The 12,336-nt window shown below is 36.0% G+C and overlaps 1 protein-coding gene and 1 long non-coding RNA gene across 2 annotated transcripts in view; both read left to right on the top strand.

The window, feature by feature from the left end:
• The window catches only part of NEBL (nebulette), a 353,824-nt gene that overhangs the window by 188,234 nt on the left and 153,254 nt on the right, over positions 1-12,336 (top strand). The window contains exon 4 of the mRNA XM_024576170.4: positions 1,894-2,001. Coding sequence (XP_024431938.1) covers positions 1,894-2,001 — 108 coding nt within the window. The remainder of the gene's footprint in view (positions 1-1,893; positions 2,002-12,336) is intronic.
• Positions 2,012-11,061, top strand: LOC112318948 (uncharacterized). Its single transcript, XR_002976277.4, has 4 exons — positions 2,012-3,681; positions 9,026-9,169; positions 10,457-10,611; positions 11,010-11,061. It is a non-coding gene; the product is annotated as an uncharacterized lncRNA (long non-coding RNA).

Below are 12,336 nucleotides of genomic sequence, written 5' to 3'. Positions count from 1 at the left end.
AAAGATTGGGTGGGGTAGTGCTTGAGCTGGTGCTGAGACTACATGAAGCTTGGTTGTGGATCACTCCATTAAAAACGATTACACATCTTCTAAAAGTCTGCAAACCATTTATGATTTTGACTGTATCCTCTTCAGTATACATGAGGCAGGCCCACATGATTCTTATGTCTTGTGAATGTGGAAATGGTTATCAACTTAAAACCTATGATTCTGGGATTTAATAGCTTTTCTTTTCAGTTCTTTCTTTGGAAATTACCATTAAAAAACCCCAAACTAACCACAGAAGGAATATGTGATTGTGCTTTCTCTGAAACAGGCATTAATGATGTTAAAACTTGGCTTATAGATTTTTCTTCTTACCTCTTCATGCCTATTGCTATTATAATCTAGTCATCTTTCTTACTTTTATTATTTTACTGTTCGGTGCCCTAGTGCTAACTTCAGGCTAAGTTAAATGGCTTCCCTGCTTAGTTAGGCATAAAACGCCAAGAATATACTGGTGTGTGTATATATCTCACACATGCTGGGAGATTGAGGGGTTAGAGGGTTAATTTCATTCAGCATTTTCTGTGGAAGAAAAATAATGTGGTAAAGGCCTTTTACTTAGGAAAATAAAGTAAGGGTTTCAGTACTTTCATACCTTAAATGAAAATATAGAGAGAAAATTATATATTTTAAAGCTTAAAGTAATGAGAGTATCTACATCTTTCTATTTGTTGTCATCTGGGATGTTTTTTCCTATCAAGTTTTTCTGGCAAAGGGAAATTTTTTAGTAGTCTCAGGACGGTAGTGCTTGAGAGAATTGAATATTTAAATACAATACAAAAACAGTTCTTGCTCAACTAAGACTTAAAATTTATACGGAAAGTTATACTTAGAGAATCATATTTTTTACTAACTACCCTCAATATTAATTATTAATATAAATTTTAATTTGAAAATGATAATTATGAATGTAAAATGGGTTATCAAAATGCATTTTCATATTGCTTAGTATTTAGGCTCTTAAGGAAATAAGAATAGTCAGAGTGATATAAACATCTCAGTCATTAACAAGCAGAATATTTAACTGGTGTGACAGTTATTATCATTATGCTAATAATAGGAGATGGGGCTCTAGTAAGATTAAGCATTAGTTATTCTGGTCCCCTGAGAAAACTGTAAAAGTCAGCTTCACTGGGTTGTAATTAGAAAAGAAGTATATTTAAACACTGGGAAAAAAAATCTTAGGTACCTCAGCACACAGTATGCTAAGGGCATGTGCTTGAAGCCTTTCAATCTCTAGATGTGGTCTATATTATGAATACTTTCATAAGCATTTACACACTTGACATTTAGCAATATAGCAGTGTATAATCATATCCACATGCTTTGCTTTATGAAGTAGAATGAAAACTTTGTAAGGACGGGGTAGCTGTTGATGATTTTGTCTGTTTTTTTCCCCCTTAGTGCAGTTGAGGCGCAAAATGATGCTTTGTCACTGACAAGACAGGCATAGGGGCAGTAGTACAACTATTGATGATAATAATAATAACTATTATGGTGCACTTGCCTGCTTGCTATTGGCTAGATATGAGTATTAGTAGATTTGATCCTACCCTTAGGACGTATTAAATAGCATTATTTGAATATTGTTGTTGCTGCCATTTTATGGATGAGACCCTTTAGGCGCAGAGTGGTTGAGTAACTTGCCTAAGATCACACGGTCAGAGGAGTTGCTGGGATATAAAGCAGGCATTCTGGCTATGCCCCTGCCTCTCACTTTGCTGCTTGCTGATAGAGCTGTGTCTGGAGGCATTGCTTCCAATGTTAGCAGCTTTTTAGGGATTTGTGATTCCTCTGTTTACTTCTCTTTTTTTCTTTTACTCTTCCCCCCCCTCCCCCCACTGTTAGGTCAAATACAAAAGAGATTTTGAAGAAAGCAAAGGGAGGGGCTTCAGCATCGTTACTGACACGCCTGAACTACAGAGGCTGAAGAGGACTCAGGAACAAATCAGTAATGTAGGTGACTGTTCCCTGATGTGATGGCCCTGACTTGTGTTTCTGGATGAGAAAGTGAGATTGAGTGACTTGAAAGTGTTCTTGTTGCTTCGTATATAAGCAGTACTCAAAGTACTCATAAAATATGCCAAGTTCATCTGTGAAATTCCTTCTCTTTGATTTCAAAAGTTATCTAGAGCCTAACACTTCAATAGCAGTGATTATATTTCTTTAACATAAAAGAAGCTATTGTAATTTAACATCTTACTCCATTGTGAATGGTTCTCAGCTTTGAATTCCTCCAAAAGAGGACTTTCATAGTTAAGTTAAAAAAAACCTGACAGATTTTTTTCCCCCCTGTGGGTAAACATTCAACACGTACACATATAAGATCAAGTATCTTGAGAAATTTCGTATTTGCTAATTATGTGTATATAAGATTTCATAGTTCAGATATTTGTAGAAATGAAGAATTAAATTTTTAAAATAAACATTTACATATGAAGTTGTTTTGAATTTGAAAGCTGCGTCTTATTCAGTAATATATTTATTTTTGAAAAAGAAAATGGAGACTAACAAGTTCAAAGCATGTTAGGTACCAAAGAGTGTTAATTCAGCACTAAAGGCAGCAGTTCTTACTTTTTGTAATTTATGTCTATGGTAAAATTTCTTCTGAAGTATTATATAAAGGTTGTTAAAATGTATTTTATTTAGAAAAAAAGTTCAGTGTTAGGTATTCAAGAGGAAATGTGAATGAAAATCAACCACTGTGTACATGATATAAATGTGTGCAAATATGCATTTTTCATGAGAAATTCGTGTGTCACTGTACAATCACTAAACTTTGTACAGTTAAATGTTATAAGTGATGTAGCCTTAATTTCCAGGAAATGGTTAATTAGCCAGTGGTTTTAAACTCACTGATATTTGGCCATCATCATATTTAGAGTAACAGTTTGCCGACAGATTCATAGTATATAATTTGAGAAAGAATTTTATTTGTCAACAGTTCAGAAACAGAATGATGTTTAAAAAACATTTAGGGAGTGAGAGGAGGCAGAGTAAATACCATTTTTTTTTCATATTCTGTAATGTTTAGCCACTGTTTGCTCTTTAAATGAATATTTTATCTTAGTAAGGACTTTTTTCCTTTGAAGAGAAATGGTTGAATTTTAAGGGTTCATGCTGTTCATCCCTTAGTTTTTCTACCCTGTGTCAACAATGCTCCAGTTATGCGTCTGAAGGTTACTCCCCTCATCTGTCTTTCTCTTCATTCTTTCCTTAAATCAGAAACCTATTTTTGCTTTTAAAAATGCAAATTAAAGATACTTGTGTATTCCACTGGCAGTTACATTCAGTGGTGTTTCTTTTCTTTGCATTATTGTTGGTGAACATTTTTTTAAAAAATAAAACAATGCTTCATAAAACAAAGCTATAAATCTTCAACTATCACAGAAATTTATTTCAAAAAGAGCTAAACAATTTCTGCTAAGGACATCCACGTGACAGCTAACATAAGGATTGCAGTGGATTCAAAGGTAAGCCTTTTCATTTATATTCAAATTAACTCAATATTCATATTTAATAAAAGAACTGATCATTTCACCAACCTTTATCATTAGCAGGAGTATACATTTTATTCAATACCAGAGGCTGTTTGCAGATCTAGTCTTCATAATCCAAAAAACCCTTATAGCACAGGTATGTATAAATCTATATTTATTATATACATAATAGTATATGAAATACCATTTAGATTCAACCTGTAATTTAGACAATGCTGATTTTTTAAAGCAAATAATTTAGGTTTCTTAATATTTTCCTTGTGATTGTCTTGATATTAGCAAGTATAGCAGTCTTGCAAGTAGTACTTTTAACACGATGGAGACATATTAATATTTGGATGGTAGTAAAAATATAGATTTCCTAATGTTACTGTTAGGGATTTACTCTTGAAGAAAGGAAGCTGTTAAGTATTCTGAGGTCTAGCGAATTTATTACTGATTTATAAGGCCGCAACTTTATGAACTTTTCCGTGACCTCATGGGGTTTTCCATATTATCCAAGGATCTTTTTTCTATAAGAAACCTGGGTTAATCTGAAACTTGGTACTTTGGCTGGTTCAGTTTTCCACATTACTTTCAGATAAACCCAAACACTGAAATATATTGGCCAAATCCAGACAGATATTTTTGACAGTGGCCTGGACTGTGTCTGTTTTGAGAAGAAGAAGGTGAGAAAATGTCCAGACTGGACAGACACCAGACTTTCCGCAGGAGGTGCTGGGATGCTCATCCTGGAAAAACTGTAAAGGATATGAGATTTGAGCTCCACAGTTAATACAGGATGACGTAGTGGGTTAATTAAGCCAGGGTCTTCACAATCTTTATTTTTCCAATTGCTTCACCTTCTCACTTGTTTTTACTTTATTTAACTTTGAATGTTGTCTGGATCTTTCTAAGCTCTCTTTAATCCCTTTTGGACTGAAGAAAGTATAAAGACATAAGACAGGGGCTTTAATGACAACTCTTACGTGTTTTGGTTAATATGTTATGGATGAATGGGCATTTTTGATTGCTTGTGTCTGTGTCAGTTATATGAATTTTTTTCTCGCACTCATAATCATTTGTCCAGGATTTGAAATCATTTGGAAATGCCCACTCAGTCTCCATATGTTTGTGAGGTGTGGATAAAATACAGCTGTAAATTTGAAATTGTGTGTAATGAAAGAGGGAGGGTGGGTTTAGCCTTGACTTCCTTCTTTTGGGGTCTATAATGACAACATATTGAACCTGGGAGATTTATTAAATGCTATAATTTAAAATTCTTCTGCTATGTTACTCACTTGGTGGAGCTGCAGAAAGAATAAGAAAAGAGGCCAGATTACAGAATGTGCCGAGTGGTTGGAAAGAAACAGAACTGGTTGCCAAATAAATATTTTTTTTCCATGAAATTCCAGAAGATGTCTTATTGCCTCCCCCCCCCCCCCAGCCCAATTCTAGGGCATAAATTCACAAATGACGGAAATATCCTAGCACATCTCCACATTTCGTTTACTTAGTGGTATTATAAAAAGGTATCTTAAAGGACAATGTACAAACATGAATAGAGGAATTCCTGTGCCTTTGGACATTTTTAAAAACTTTTTTTCTGTCGTCCTTATTGCTCTAGCTTGTGTGGGTAATTGTGAAGGCTGTTTCTAATTCAGGTGATTACCACCTTCATGTTTATAAGTAGTTCATTCAGGGAACCGCAGCAGGAGAGCCAGGCAGAATCACCGCAGACACCTGGGGGACTCACCCAGCTAGAGGAGGTTATTGATGTATTTCATTCTGCCTGCTTACACATTAATATAAACTGCATTTTCAATTAGCTGAGACAGTCTGTGGATAAATTGTGAAATGAAATGATAAAGTCCGACTCCAAGAGACTTTTACAATCTTTGTGCTGTAGATAAAGTTTAGATGTTTATTTTAAAATTTATTTCAGGTGGCACAGAAATAATTTATGAAAGGGAAAGGAAAAAAAACCTAGATGACAAAGCTTGTATTTTACAAACTGACTGGAATAGTAAGTGTACCATGTGTGATTTGTCGAGATTCGTTTCTGTCCTCAACTCACAGAGGAAAACAGGGTGTGTGTCTTTGTGTATGTGCGTGTGCACCAGTGTCTGTTCGCATCGGTAGGAATCTCTGGAACCCCTTTTCTTAGTCACTGACAACATAGACAATAGTGTTTTGACCTGCTTTATCTTCTTTCCCTTACCCTGTCAGTATTTATAATTTTGGTTATCTCTCCTGTTTCCCAAATACCCTTTTTACTACCATTTTCAATTTTGCATACCCATTCATAAGAAATGCTTACTTACTTTACCAAAAAACAAAAACAAAAATAAAGCTAAGATCAACGTCTTTTTAAAAAACATTATAGAAAAAAGAGTATCTCTTTAATTTGGTATTGAAACATAATTATTTTTAGTTTTTTGATGTGGCTACCTAATTTTTCACTGACTTCTTAGAATGCAAAATAAATTATATGCCCATTAATAAGCTCAAGTGGATACTGTTGATTTAGTTCCCTGAGACTTTGTGAATTAACTTCAAAAATATTAGATTATTGGAGGAAAACATGGCCTAATAATTGAATAGCAGTGTCTGTGGACTATTAAGAGATTTGATTCAAAGTTAGTTTGCGTGTAAGGGTGAGCATAAAGGTGGGGATGACTATCTAGGGATCTGGTCTCTGTTTGTAATTTAAATAAATCATTTTGACAGAAACTGACTGTGGCCATGTTCAGGATGCTGACGGTGGGAAATTGAGTTGTATGGTGGACAGAAGACAAGCAGTCAAGAGCAATCCCCAAAGGCAAAATTTGTTATGTAATTGGGTCAACTCATGCATGAGAAATGCATGCTAATTATAAACTAGTGGCAGAATTAGAGTGTATGAGGCAATTAGGTCTTATATGAATCCGAACAACTGACGTAGGACTTTTCTTTCTTTTAATATTCAGCAAACATATAAAAGGTTCTGTTTTAAGGCGAGAAAGGGAAAAGTTAGAAAGTCATTTAATGTTGAAATTAAAAAAATCATTTCTCAATTTTGATCCTTTATATAAAAAGGCATAATAGTTTTATAATTAATGAAAAATGTGTATACTTCTAATTTTGAGTAGTAAAATCTAGTACATTAAATAGTTTGAAAGGAGAATGGAATAGTATTTTTGTTATAACTCAGAACTGTGTTGATTAACATTGATGATTGGTTATGAAGTCAATGGTTTAGATTTAAGCTCTTGAAATCTATTATTTTCACAGACTGAATTTATATGTTACTTTAATGGGCTGTACTTTGTCTCCAACTTATCTCAACAAGTGACTCTGATGCTTTCTCAAGTAATAGTGGGTTGGCATTATTTTATGTCAGAGAAAGTGATAGGGCAATAACATGTATTTTCCTTCTAATACCTAACACATGTATGAATGCTTTATTCATTTCAAAACACTTTGACATATCCAGTCTAATTAGAGCTTCTGAACAACCTCTCCTTAGGGAAAGCATTTCTATAAGGAATACATATACTTTCGTGAGAAAAGTGTACGGAAAATTACCTTGTAGTCCTTTCTCATTTCCAAATCTCTGGTTTCCCTAACACCTGGTTTTGCTTTATTTTTCCACCTAGGGCAGAACTTCAAAGGTTGATCTCTTCTTTTTATCCTCAATTTTTTAGCCACAGTCACTTAAAGAAACAAACACATCCCAGACCAGTAATTACTTGTGCATGGCGAGTACAAGGGTTGTGGTCATAGAACGGCATGGTCTGAAGGGGAGGCTTGGGAGGGACACCCGTAATAAAAGAATTAACGCGTAAGGCGTCTTTTTGGGAACAAAGACTAAGGATCCAGAAAATGATTTCTGACAATCCGCCTTTTGTGCAGTCCCTTTCCCCCACTCGTTCCTTTCAGTCCCACGGTGCTCAGGCCCTTATCGGCCTGAGTTGTTGCAGGAGCCTCCTAATTGGGCTTATCTCCTTCCAGCCCCTTTCTGCTCCTTCCATTGTATCTTAAACACTCTTTCCAAAATTTCTTTTTCATTAAAACCCTATTATGACCCACTAAAAGTTTTTCCTTGGACCTTCACTTTGGGGAGGATAAAGTCTACCTTAAGCCCTATAATTCTGACTCTAGGGACTCTTCACAATCTGCTCCTAAATTATTTTTCACCTCATCTCTCACTGCCCTTCAACACTATCCTGTCATTTCTTTCAGGCCTGGCCAACTTGCTCTGTTTTGGGCTTTCACGTGAGTCATTCCTCTTGTTTGGAACAATCTAACGCTCTGTGAATGCCATCCCCACCCCCGATCCCAGACACACACTGAGAACCCCACTACAGAGGCCTCTCTGTAGTGCTTTGTACGATAGCGCTATTATCTGTGCCACTCTTTTCACACGTCACACTCCACACTTTGGTTTTCACTAATGTTTTAACTAATGTTTCACGTGCTATGTGTTTTACCTCTTTAAATTCATGAAGATGAAGATAATTAATGTCTCTTTCAATTTGTTTTTTTTCTGTATCCAGGAATGCATATCATGGCACTTTGTACCTTACCTGTCTTGTCATGTCCTTAATTTAGGCCCTCTCTGTTCCTTCCGTGGGTTGTGGGAATGTCTCTTGACTGTTCTCACCTGCCACAGTACTGCCTCTTTTCTCTCCCAAATTGTTCTTCTTGTGGTTTCTTGCAAGGTTCCTAAAACACACATCTAATCATGTCACTTTCTTCCTTAAAATCTCAATGGCTCCCCATTGCCTTTGGGTTAAAATGCAAAACCATTAGTGTGGAGTGTGAGGCTGTCCCTGGTTTAATCCAACCAACGTCTACAGCCTGGGTGTCTGTCTTGGATCTGAGCCCTATTCACTTCAAACTTCTGCCTAGAAGGCCATCTGCACCGTCTCCATATCCATGCTCAGCTCAGAGGCTGCCTCCTCTTCCCTGGCCTTGCTCTTCCCCTCCCCAGCCTGGCAGCCTGGTTCTATAGCTGCGTTATGAGCTTTTTTCTCCTAGACCCAACTCTATGAAGATTTGGACTGTGTCTTTTTCTCTGTAGCCCATGGCCTAGCGCGGAGCTAAAATTGTTAAACAAATGAATTGACTTCTTGTGCCAGCAAATCTTCCTATGGCTTCACCCTCTGCCCAAGCAAGGCTGCGGCTCTGGGACTTACTCAAAATTGCCCTGATAAACACACCCGTATCAATACTTTGAGGAGTGAATCTCCCTCACTTGTGTGAATTTCACCTTATAATGGTGATTATTACAAGGAGTTTTAATCTTTCTAGATTTATCTAAATCAAACATCTATTAAGATCTATGTAGATATCACATCGATTTTCTTCCTTAAAACTCCTAGATCTTTTCTTCTTTCCATCATTCTCTAGCATAAAGTAGTTATTTAATAAATATTTGTTCAGTAAATGACTGAATTCTTTTAAGGGTGTTAATTTTATTTTTCTATTTCCTCAAGTTATTTTTCTTTCTTTTTCAGAAAAGTCTGTCTTTCCATCCAAGTTTAGGCCAGTAAAAATTTTCTTAGGATAAAGGCACAGTCCAGTAGGGAACTAATCAATCTTCAACACGGCATTGCTAATACCTGGAATGATGCTTGACACACAGCAGGTACTCATAGCAGGTATGTTGAGTGAATGAATGAGGCAATAATATTTAAAATGCTGACTACTTTTACACATCCTTTCTCTTGAAACTTCTCTTTGCTTTTAAAATTGCTTTGAACTTGTCATTTGTGCTGCTTGATAAACACCTATTTTTCACTTTCTCCTATTTTTACTTAAATATTTCTATAGTTTCATCAAAAGATTGTAGCAGTATTCTCTCAGTAAAGGAGGACCAATTGCTTTCTAAATGTGGCATCTAAAAATTTCATTATATTAGAAATGCAAGGATTGCCCTGTTGTAAAATGTCAGAGCCAGGGAATTCACGTTGGTGTCTAAAGCCCCGAGGAAAATGGCTTGCGTTAGTTTCTGCTGGCTGCCGTAACAAATTGCCACAGGCCATGTGGCTTAAACAACTGCAGTTTATTTCCTCCCAGTTCTAGAGGCTGGAAGTGCCAGAGCAAGTCAAGAAGGGTGGTTTCTGGTGAGAGCACTCTTCCTGGCTTGCAGAGGGCCACTTCCTTGCTGTGTCCTCATGTGGCCTTTCCTTGCTTCATGCGTGTGCGTCAGAGAAGGAGATCTCTGGTGTCTCTTGCTCTTCTTGTAAGGACACTAATGGAATAGGATCAGGGCCTCACCCTGATGACCTCATTTAACCTTTATTTTTTAAAGGCTCTATGTCAAAATATAGTCATAAGGGGATTAGGGCTTCAAAATTTGAATTTGGGGTGGGGGGAACACAATTCAGTTCATAACAGGATGAAAGGAGAAATGATCTGTATATATCACAGGGTAATCGGAGATGAGTAACGCACATTTTGTAACTAAGCTACTTTCATCAGCCAGTTCCTTTAGTGAAGGGGGATGACACCACCTGTTGCCATTCCAGGAAAACTTTTACAATCAGTGTTTAATTTTTTGTACTTTCAAACCGAATAATCTTAACTAAGAAACAAAATTCCTTCTAGGTCCTATTTCCAATAACCTGTATTGTCCCTTTCGAGCCTCTTTTTATTTGTGGTTTTTGAGGGATAATCATTTACAGAAATAAAGATAACTTAGGTAGTAGTAGTTATGTTTTTAAGTTTTCCAGGTCTCCATTGAGCTGTGTAGATCACTCATGTCCTGGGCTGGCAGTTTGGCCTGGGCAGGTGTGAAGAAAAGGGGGGAGAGGAAGTGTGACCATAGAAAAGAAACATTCTATGCCTCAGGGGGAGTCTAATAAATACTAGCTTTAAAAAAAAGTCTCAATATCTGGTGTATTATACAGATTTAAAACTTAAAAAATATCTGACTTTTCTTCCAGATTTTAGTATACCTTTTGGGACATACCTACGGAGAGTACATACTGAATGTTACAGAAAAACCAGAAATATTACCTACATGTATTTGTAGAGTCTCCAAATGTGACTATCTTTGATAATTATGCCACATAATTATAATTTCAATGGCTATTTGGAGGTAAGTTTCAGACCTGTTTTTTTTTTAATTTAATAAGTGTAATAGTCAAATGTCATTGCAACTTATTAGGAGGTCATGAATCAAAGGAGACATACAGAGGTTTAATTAAAACCCATTGGTAACACAAGCCAAGTTTATACAATTAAAGACTGTTGCATGATTGAAGGTTAGAAGCAAGAATTTTCTTAAAGTATATGCAAATATGTTCTCTAGTTTGCATTTCATTTTCCTAGAAGAAGTATATTATGGATATTGCTTTTCTTTATTTTTTGCTTGTAATTTCTACTATAGCTTTTCTTTTACTGTTGCCAGGGCTGCTTTTGTAGCCTTTTGCTCCTCTGCACAAAATTATACATGTTGCTGTTTGTAAAAGCCTATCTCTAAATTTCTGTTTGAAGGGCCTAATGTTTTTGTGAAGCACCTCCGGACTTGGTTCCAAGGATAAGAAGCAGGAAGGTATGATCATTTTCTTTGTTTGCTCACATTTCTGATTGACTTTTCCCCTAATTAATTGTAAGCAAGTCAACCTTTGATTTGTTTGAATTAAGCTTTTGTATGGTTGCAGTCAAAATTACACAGGTGTCAGAATTTGTTCGTTTTTAGCAAACTATGGAAAAGAGTATAGATTTAGAAAAAAATAAAAGGAAAAAACCTTTAAAATCATTCTCTTCTTCCTAAAACTTATTTTTGATAAAGAGAATTGATTTACCCAAAGTGATTTAAATATTTACTTTTGTTATGTAATTCTTATGAGGCCTGTGAAGATGTGACATTTCTTGCTCCTGTTCGAACCCTTCAGAACACAGTGCTTGGACTATAAAGAATAAGATCAAAGTAAAAGTGGCCTTCACAGTTACCTTAAGTGTGCATACGTATTTGTTACTTTCACATTTGCTGTGGACATTACATTGCACCAGGCCCTGTGGGTTGCAAAAAACGAGGAGCCACTTTTTGCATGGGTTTTAAGCTAACGCTAGGATGCACGAAGTGGCTGGGAGAGGCTTTCATGGAGGAGAGCCTCAGTGAAACCTAAAGGGGTCTGTGAGGGAGAGGATGGTGTTGAAATGAGCAAGAGAAGGAAGGAAGGAACGTAATAAGGTTAGGAACGCCCAACAGCTACTTGTTAGAGGACTGAGAGAGACATTATTAATGAAATGTTGATTGAAGCAAGATTGTTGAAAGAGTTATATCATATTTTCAAATGTGCGTATTTTTGGAATCTATAAATCCAAAAAAAAATTCTTTAAAGAAACTATTTTTGGAAATAATTATTGGACTTAAACATTTTTCAGTGTTTACTATGTGCCAGGCACTTTGTTGGAGGTGGCTGGACTGGGATATGGTGAGGAATAAAATAGATATGACCCCTGACCTCATGGAGCTTGTGGTTTATCCTCTAACAGGCGAGCAGGTCATTGGGTCACAGGGTGGTAAGTGCCCGATAGAGGAAATATGTGTTAATATCAGAAAGGTAATTAACCACATTTGGGAGGTAAAGGAATCAAACCCTTACTATGGCTATTTGAAAATAATGTTTAAACAATTCCACTGAATTATTATTTTTTGAGTGGTGATTCATACTGTTCTTTTGTAAATTGGTGTTATCAATTTTGTTTTTAAGTTTGCCTGTCTCCTTATGTATTCCCTACCGGTCAGTATGGGTTTCCAAAAAATATCATTAAAATGAACAAAATCATAGTATTATATATAAACTGTAAAAAAGTT

The sequence above is a fragment of the Desmodus rotundus genome, chromosome 4, assembly GCF_022682495.2.
Source record: "Desmodus rotundus isolate HL8 chromosome 4, HLdesRot8A.1, whole genome shotgun sequence".
Classification (NCBI taxonomy): Eukaryota; Metazoa; Chordata; class Mammalia; order Chiroptera; family Phyllostomidae; genus Desmodus; species Desmodus rotundus.
The sequence above is the reverse complement of the archived record's forward strand: the minus strand, read 5'-3'. Positions and strand labels throughout refer to the sequence as shown.